The following is a 9,155-nucleotide window of genomic DNA, read 5'->3' on the forward strand; positions in this document are numbered from 1 at the left end:
ACTTGTCCTGAAAATTCATGCCCTGCTTGTTTCCTCCTGGCAGATAATCCTGGCTCTTGGGAACTACATGAACAGCAGCAAACGAGGGGCTGTCTATGGGTTTAAGCTGCAGAGTTTAGACCTGGTAAGTAAAGCAAGAGGTGTGTGGTGGGACCAGGTGGGAATTGGGGTTGTAGGGTCATTTAGGTTGGAAAAGCCATGAGAGCATTGAGTCCAGCCCTCAACCCAGCGTTGCCCAGGCCACCACTGACCCCTGTCCCCAAGTGCCACATCCACATGGATTTTAAATCCCTCTAGGGATGGGGACTCCACCACCTCCTTGGGCAGCCCCTTCCAATGCCTGACCACCCTTTCCAGGAAGAAATTGTCCCCAGTATCCAACCTGAGCCTCCCCTGGCACAGCCTGAGGCCGTTCCCTCTCCTCCTGTCCCTTGTTCCCTGGGAGCAGAGCCCGACCACCCCCCCGGCTCCCCCCTCCTGTCAGGGGGTTGCAGAGCCAGAAGGTCCCCCCTGAGCCTCCTTTTCTCCAGGCTGAGCCCCCCCAGCTCCCTCAGCCCCTCCTGCTGCTCCAGCCCCTTCCCAGCTCCATTCCCTTCCCTGCACACGCTCCAGCCCCTCCGTGTCTTGTCTGAGGTCCCAGAACTGCCCCAGCACTGAAGGTGGGACGGGCACTGCCCTGGGGCTGGGACACACCAGGGCTGGCACAGCCCAGGTGACATTTCCCACCTGGGCACACCTGGGCTCATGTTCAGCATCCCCAGGTCCCTTTCCAGCTTTCCAGACCCCATCCTGGAATGTTCCACGGGGTTGTGGTGACCCGAGGGCAGTGATGTCCAGGCTGAGTGGCTGCTGAGGGACTCAGCTGGTGCTTCCCAGCACGGAAAACCATGATGGAGCTGGAGAAGCACCGGTGGGTCTCTTTGCTTGGAACCTGCTGCTCCATCTCCTGGCCTGTTGCCCACAGCTCCTGGAAACCAAGTCGACAGACCGGAAGCAGACGCTGCTGCACTACATCTCCAACGTGGTCAAGGAGAAGTACCAGCACGTGTCCCTCTTCTACAACGAGCTGCACTACGTGGAGAAGGCAGCAGCAGGTACTGTGACCCTCCCTCGGCCTCCTCCACCCCCCAGGGGTGGCTATTCCGGGCAGGGACCCCCCCGGGCTGTGGGTTGCAGCCTCTGTCCCGTTCCCAGTGTCCCTGGAGAACGTGCTGTTGGACGTGAAGGAGCTGCAGCGGGGCCTGGAGCTGACGAAGCGCGAGTACACCATGCACGACCACAACACCATGCTCAAGGACTTCATCCAGAACAACGAGGGCAAGCTCAAGAAGCTGCAGGACGACGCCAAAATAGCCCAGGTACCCCTCATTCCTCGGGGTTTGGCAGGAGCGTGTGAGCTCTCCCCACAGGATGTGCTCTGTGTCCATGGAATGCACAGTGGGAATGGGGAGGTGACCTTGGGCAGTGCAGTAAATCTGTGCCTGTTGCAGGATGCCTTTGATGATGCTGTGAAGTATTTTGGGGAGAATCCCAAGACAACTCCCCCCTCGGTCTTCTTCCCAGTGTTTGTCCGGTTTGTGAAGGCCTACAAGGTAAGCAGGAGCTTCCTTCTCCTCCTCTTCCTTCTCCTCTTCCTTCTTCTCTTCTTCTCCTCCTCCTTTCTCCTCCTTTTTCCTCTCCCTTTTCCCTTTTCCCCTTTCCCCCTTCCCTGTTTCTTCTGCTCCTCCTTCTTCTCCTCCTCCTCTTCCCCTCCCTTGCCCTCCCCTCAGTAGCACCTGCTGACATTCCTCCCTGGCACTGTTTAGGATCCCAGTCTCCCCTGGAAGCTCTAACCTCTGGTTTTTTCCCATAAATAGCAAGCAGAAGAAGAGAATGAGCTGAGGAAAAAGCAGGAACAGGCCTTAATGGAAAAACTCATGGAGCAGGAAGCGTTGATGGAGCAGCAGGACCAAAAGGTATGGCCCAGACCCACCTCCCAGGTGGGATCATGTTCCTGGTGCTTCAGAAACCTCCGCTCTGGAGGGGAGGAATTCGGTTGCCCAACTTGTAGTTGCCTGGAAATAGCCTCTGGAAGTTTCCTCCTTATGTGGAAAGAGCTGGGATAAGCTGGGAAAGTTTGTGCTTCTACTGCTTTGGAAGTCTGAAAAATTAAGGAAAACTAAGTGGAAAGTTGTCTTTTCCACGTGTCCAGGAGTTAAAAGTTCTCCTTCTCTGGCTTCTCCCTGGGATGCGAGTCACCGGCACACGAGGGTGTTCCAGCCTTGGAAAATGGGGGGAAAAGGGGCAGTTCCTGTGTGCTGGTCGCCACCCAGTCGGTGTGTGAGGTTGGGGCAGAGGCAGGAGAGCAGGAGGTCCGTCCTTCCAACCCCTCTCCTCGTTTGCAGTCCCCCTCCCACAAGACCAAGCGGCAGCAGCAGGAGCTGATCGCGGAGCTGCGGCGGCGGCAGGTCAAGGACAACCGGCACGTGTACGAGGGCAAGGACGGGGCCATCGAGGACATCATCACAGGTAACCCTCCTCCCGGGGGGATCCAGGGCCCTCCCGCAGGGAACAGCTCTGGGAGCTGCCCAGGAGCTGCTGCAAGGGCTCCGTGTCCTCCTTGAAGCCGCAGCAGAGCTGAGGGTGTTGGTTCCTGAAGGCTCTGCTCGGTGTCTTAGTCCTTCTCCTCCAGGGGTGGGGACATTCCCGGGGCTTTAGAGCAGCCAGGGAGTGCCTGATCCCAGAGTTCTCTCACTGGGATGTGCTTGCCCTGCAGATCTGTCCCTTTTTCCCCCCAGATGACAGGTGTTTAACGTGGTGAAGAGCCTCCACTTTCAGGAAAACGCTCTAACAGGGACTGCAGAGTTACAGCAAATCACTTGATCAAACCAGGGATCCATGACCCCAAACTGCTCCTGGTCCCTGCTCAGGCAGAGTCTGGGCTGGTCCCTGAGGGAGGGACACACCCCCTAGTGCAGCCAGGCACAGGCAGGACTTGGGTACCACTATTTGCCAATAGAAAAAACCACCTAAAACTGCATTTTGCCAGGGAATTAAACCATTTTTAACCAGTCCAGCTGCTCTGATTTGGCAGTATTTGGAGTTTTCTGCACGTTGTGCACAAGGAACACGATTTAACACTTCAATAACTCCACAATCCTGTGTTTCCTTGCACAGAAACTCAAAAAAGATCTTTTCCTACTGCTCCTGGAAGTTTTTGCTGCAGAGGGGCAGGAGCTGTTTTACCAGCCACTAAGGAAAGCCAGGGAGCTTTTGCCCAGCCAGAGGACAGGGCTGACGAGTGTGAAGCTCTCCCAACTCCTTTTAACCTTGATTAATGGCTTCCTGAGATAATATTCTGGATGTAAAGGGCAGGCTGGCAGTAATATCCAATCTGTCAGCGCTTCTCCAGCTCCTCCAGACTCCTGGGAGCTTATTGGGTTGGGAAAGTGGTTCTGCTGCTCCGGGGGAGAAACACTGTGTGGCAGATGCCCTTCCCTATGGAAAAGGCATCCAGTGGAGGGGGTGCCAGATGAGACATTTCAACTCAAACATTTCCTGTGCCCTCGTGCCTGGTATTTCCCATTATGGGGGTGGCTCGAGCCATGGATTAGCTGGCATTTCCCATTGTGGGGGTGGCTCGAGCCATGGAGTGGTGAAGGTCAGGCACAGGGAGTCAGGTAGGACTGAGGTCACCTCCTTATCCCTGGAAATCATGGAGCTCCCCGTCCCTGGGAGTGTTCAAGCCAGGTTGGACAGGGCTTAGAGCGACCTGCTCTAGTGGAAGGTGTCCAGAGGGTGGGATGAGATGAGTTTTAAGTCCCTTCCAACCCAAACCATTCTGGAATTCCACGAGCCGATTAAATCCTTCCTCGATCCTTTCTGCTGCCGCGTCCAAAGCCCGCTGAGGAGCAGCTTTCAGGGAGCTGTTGGCCCGTGTCAGAGTGTCCCTGGCCATCCCTGGTGGAGCACTAACCCTGCACTAATGCCCTGGAGCCCTGCTGATGTTGGTTTGTGTGTCTGGCTGTTGTTGTTCCCATGCAGTGCTGAAGACGGTGCCGTTCACCGCCCGGAGCGCCAAGCGCGGCTCTCGGTTCTTCTGCGACCCCGTTGTCACGGAGGAATTCCATTACTAAACTATTCCTCTCTCACACCTGACGCTCTTAGAAAACAGGAAGGTGGCTGTAGATTTGTTGTCCCCCCCCCTTTGTGCAGATCTCAGCCAGGACATGTGAATGTTGAGTGTTTAGTGGTGTCCGGCGTCACCCGACGTTCTCGTGGTGTCACCTCCGTTGCACGTCCCGTGTCTCCATAACTTCTCGTTCCATCCCATCGACTTCTGGCCATCCCTGTGTTCCAGTGCCATAGAACAGCAAGTGGTGGCAGTCACTGGGGCGAGTTTCCTGCAGTCCAAGGGCTGAGGAGATCAAATGAAGCCAAGAAGTGACGTTCACTTGGCTTTTCTATGTCACCCCCGTGGCCTGCACACCTTTGTGTGCCGTGCATGTGATGCCTTGGTAGAATTCCGGGCTGCATGGATGAGGGAACATCCCTGGGGGTGGCTTCTGGCTGGGGAGGGCTGCCTGGGCTAACAGCCGTGGTTGGGGTTAGATTCCTAACCAGCTCCTGCATGTTGGCTGCGCGTGAGACACGAGGTGGAACCGGCGGGGGGGAATCTCTGCTCATCGGTCACATCCACGTTTAACCCCTTCAGTTCCACGTCAGCTTTGTTTAAGGAAAAGCAGGAATCTTCCCTGAGCATGAACCAGTTCAGCTGGACTGTGCAGTGCTGGGACTGGGGGAAAGAGGAGCAGGGCTGGGGAAACACTTAAATATGGGCCAGAACCACCGAGATGGTGCCGCTGAAAAGGCTGACGTGGAACTGAGTGATTCCCACCGTGGTGTCCATGTAGGAAGGGTGTCTCTAACCCTGCATGTCTGAGCACTGTTGTCTTGCATTAAGGCCCCAGCAGCTTAAGAAGCCAACAGTGTTTCCCCCTTCCCTGTGTACTTCAATTAATGCTGCAATAAATCCAACTAATCACTCGACGGGTCTTTGCTCTCCGAGTCCGCTGCCGTGTTCTCTTCCTGGAGCCAGCCTTCAAAGCAGCTTGGAATTGGGGTGGGGAGAGGCCAGGAGGCCTCCTGTCCCTCCTGCCCCTGTCTAACCCCTCACAGCCTTGGCCTCACCCTCTTGCTCTGTGGTCACCCTGCCTGGGAGGTTTGAACTTTGCTGACTTGACTTGCTCTTCATTTTCCATCCCATTTTTTTACTTAACCATCATTTTGTGTTCTGTTTTGTTTTTGTTTGTTTTTTTTTTTCTGTTTAGCCCTAAAGAAGAATAATATCACTAAATTTCCCAATGTTCACTCGAGGGTAAGGATTTCTTCTAGCACCCCGGTGGTGGAGGATACCCAGAGCTGGCAAGCATCACTTTTTACTTGGCTTCCTCCTCTCTCTGTCTGCCAGGAGCTGGTGGTAGATGTGGCTGAGCTAATACTGGTGAGACCCTCCAGGCCTGTGGAGACCCAGATCCTTGATTTTCACCCTTGGAGGTGCAGGGGATCCACAGGCCGTTGGCTGGTGACCATCTTCACACCGTTTTGGCCATTTCTCTTCAAGTTCAGCCCAAAATAGTCTTGTCCTCGGGTTTTGTAGCCCCACAGCTCCCTGGAGGTTCTGCTGCCCCCAGACCACAAAACAGGGGATGAGGTGCTCAACCAGCAGCTCCAGGGGCAGAGCTGAGAAGTTGAGGAGTTGTGTGTGACCCTGACACAATTATCCAGGAAATCTGAGGGAGAGTTTGCCCAATCCAACACAAATTTGTTGGCCAGCAGAGAAATATTTTATCTGGGATAGTCTTCAGGGCATCCATGTGCTGGTTGTGTTGTGGTTGCACAGGTAACACACGTGGCACATGGAATGGGCTTCATCAATGCATCCATCAGCCCATCAGCTTTCCCACTCTTCCATCCCTCCATCCCTCCATCCCTCCATCCCTCCATCCCTCCATCCCATGCTCAGTGTTCCCTCCTGAGCTCTCACCTCCCCAGCAGTGGAGTGGGTTGGGCTGGGCTTTGCTGCAGGTGAGGAGGATGAGGATGAGGAGGGAGGGGTTTGGCCACTCCACACCCTTTGGCTGAGGAAGCTTTGCTCCAGCCACGGGGCAGGATAGCAGCTGGAGCATCCCAAGCACCAGCTGCTTTTCCCACCTTTAAATCTGGTTGGACTTGATCTAAGAGATCTTTGCCAACCTGAATGATTCCATGCTAAATGGGGATACAGGGATCAGAGCTCCATCCCGCTGTGGCCAAACGCGTCCCACGGGACTGTGGGTTGCACATCTCCCTCCTCCCGCTGTGGGAATGAGGGGGGCTCTGGAGGACTGGGGCACACATCAACCCCCAATTTGGGGTGATGGTGCCTCTCTGATGGATGTTCCCGTCCCACCCGGTCCCACCAGTATTACCCCGCTGCTTGGGCGCGTAGTCGGGCACGGCAGCCCCCGCTCCCCTCGGGGCCGACCCCCTTCTCTGCCCTCCACAAGCTGCTTTGATTGGCTTCCAGCAGGACTTTCCTTGTCTGGCCTCTCTCTGTGTGTGCGCGTGTGTGTGTCCGGGGGGGCCCTTTTCCCGGGACGAGCTCACCAGGCCCTTCCCTGCCCGCAGATCTTCGGAACCAGCCGTACCGCCGGGCCGACGCGCTGAGGAGGAGCGTCCGCCGCCGCTTCGACGAGCACGGCCTGCGCCCCAACGGCCCCGACGTGGCCATGTGAGCCCCGGGGGGGCTCCCCGGGGGCCTCGGCCACGGACACTCCGTGCTCGGCGAGCCTCGGGAATGGCCAAACCCACCCGCCGGGCCCGGGAACGGCTGGGAACCGCCCTGGAGCCACCAAGTGCCTGAGATGGAAGGACCTGCTCCAGGGACAGCGCCGGGACCTGGGCTGAGGGACCCGGCCTGAGGGGTGTCCTCGGACACGTCCCGCGGCGTCCGGAACCAAAATGTAAAATTCCTGCTGGTTTGGGGGTTGGTTTGGCTGCCTGAGGGTGGAGTTCAGCGACTGGTCTCTCTCCACTGGTTGGCAACTGGGAGTACTGGGATGTGCTCAGCTTTGGAATGCTCAGCTCTGAACTGATCCCTGTGCTGGTGCCCAGGGTGTCGGCTGCACTTATGGCTTGGGGTTTGATCCCAAAGGAAGACACCGAAGGGCTTTCTGTAGGAATAACGATCCCAGCCCTTTTCCCACCCCGGGCACCTCCGGAGCTGGATGTGGGACCCAACACATCCATGATCCCAGGGAGAGGAACCAAACGAGGTCACCCCCAGGCCAGGGGGGTTTTGGGGGCCAGGACAGGGAGGGGGAGGCCCGGCCGGCGCTCACAGCTCTGGAGTAACAGCTATTTATTAATTAGCACTAAGCCAATTAACACCTCAGTAATCAGTATTAGGCTCTGGGACCACCTCAGTCCAGTTCCTCACTGGGGAGCCAGCCCAGCCCTGCTCTGTGGGATCACACCCTGGGCCAATCCCACCCCCAATTCCCTACTGAGGCTCCTTTGGGCACCAAAGACAAGCCCAGCCTAAAATCCCGGGCAGGTTTTAGGTTCAAAATGGCTTTTCCAAGCCTAAAAAGGGACAGGAGCCATTTTAGGCCCGTCGTGCACCCCCAGCTCCCGGAGCAGCAGGAGGAGGAATCCAACCCCTTGATCCTCTCAGCTGGGAAGAACTGGACTGAAGAGAGAGATTTGTCCTTTCCAAGACCCCTTTTTTGCTTCCAGCTTCTTCCCTGGGCTCGTCACATCCCCTGTTAATTGTAAAATTTCTTGTATAGTATTTAACCACGGAATTTCTTGGCCCTTTCCCGTTGTGCTCCCTCCACTGGTGAAGGTCCCTGGAATCTTTTCCCCCCTCGGATAATGTGTAGTTATATGATAATCTGTTTTTAAATGTACAGATATTTTGCTACAAAATTGGTGCAGTTTTTTATGGTTTTTACACTTCTCTTTTATCCCCCCCTCCCCCCCCTTTAGCCTCTGGGTAATATTGTAAATATTGTTTAAAATGAAATAAATGCATCAAGCCTGTGCTATACAATCTGAATGTTATTTTAACTTATAGTTTTTGTTTTTATATTTAACTAAACGGACAGTTTGGGGCTCAGAGTTACCACGTTGACCTATTTACAGGAATTTTTGACTTTCAAACCTGCCAATTCCTTGCATTTTACAGCACTTGATCCACTAAAGAGAACATGCCACCCCCTCCTTTGCCTCCCTGGCAGTCTCAAGGAGTTGTTTGAATCGGAAGAAATGGGATAATTTTAAATTCAATGTGATAGATTGTTGGGTACAAGCACCAGATCTCCTCTTCTTTGGCTCAAAGGTATTTTTTTAACGAAAGACCCAAAATTCTCCAGGCTGGCATGTTCTCTTTAATATTTTTCTAGTAATAGATCTGCTTCTTAGCAAGATTAGAGTGTTTTCTAAAGCAGTTCACGTTCCTTTCCTGGTCTGTTCCTGCCATAAAATCCAATAAACTATTTACACTACTACAGCCAAATCCTCACCGGGTTTTTTTGGGGCACTTTTCCCTTTTTTTTTCCTTTCCCTGCTGGTGATGTTGGACAGGAGAACTCCTGGAGGTTGGGGCAGCTCTGGGGGGATGGACACGGAAATGATTCCCCAGGTGATTTGCAGCATTAATTTACTCCTTGTTACTCTGGGAAAAAGAAATTCCAGATGATCCCAGGAAAAATCCCAAATCATCCCAGGAAAATTACTAATAACACCGGGGAAAAATGCCAAATCCCCCAGGAAAAATCCCAGATCATCTCAGGAAAAAATTCCAAATGATTCCAGGAAAAAATCCCAAATCATCCCAGGAAAAAAACCCAAATATTTCCAGGAAAAAACCCCAAATAATTCCAGGAAAAAAAAAATCCCAAATCATTTCAGGAAAAAACATCCAAGTCATCCCGGGAAAAAAAATCCCAAATCATCCCAGGAAAAAAAATCTCAAATCACCCAAGGAAAAATCCCCAAATAATTAAAGGAAACATCCCAAATAATCCTGGGAAAAACCCCACATGATCCCAGGAAAAATCCCAAATCATCCCGGGAAAAAAATCCCAAATAACTGCAGAAAAAATGCCAAATCATTCCAGGAAAAAACCCCA

General features: G+C 53.9%; 1 protein-coding gene across 6 annotated transcripts in view; it reads left to right on the forward strand.

Moving 5' to 3' along the window:
• The window catches only part of FMNL2 (formin like 2), a 124,535-nt gene extending 116,002 nt beyond the window's left edge, over positions 1-8,533 (forward strand). For 2 of the 6 annotated variants that reach the window (XM_027733981.2, XM_039380495.1), the window contains 8 exons: positions 44-124; positions 965-1,094; positions 1,195-1,358; positions 1,491-1,592; positions 1,857-1,955; positions 2,385-2,508; positions 4,024-4,157; positions 6,649-6,735. In XM_027733981.2, coding sequence (XP_027589782.1) covers positions 44-124; positions 965-1,094; positions 1,195-1,358; positions 1,491-1,592; positions 1,857-1,955; positions 2,385-2,508; positions 4,024-4,115 — 792 coding nt within the window. In that variant the 3' untranslated portion in view covers positions 4,116-4,157; positions 6,649-6,735. The other 4 variants (XM_027733979.2, XM_027733983.2, XM_027733977.2 and 1 more) reach the window with 2 other exon arrangements.
• Positions 8,534-9,155: the final 622 nt, after the last annotated feature.

This window comes from Pipra filicauda, unplaced genomic scaffold (assembly GCF_003945595.2).
Source record: "Pipra filicauda isolate LSUMZ 115617 unplaced genomic scaffold, ASM394559v2 scaffold196_size3971931_pilon, whole genome shotgun sequence".
NCBI classification, from domain to species: domain Eukaryota; kingdom Metazoa; phylum Chordata; class Aves; order Passeriformes; family Pipridae; genus Pipra; species Pipra filicauda.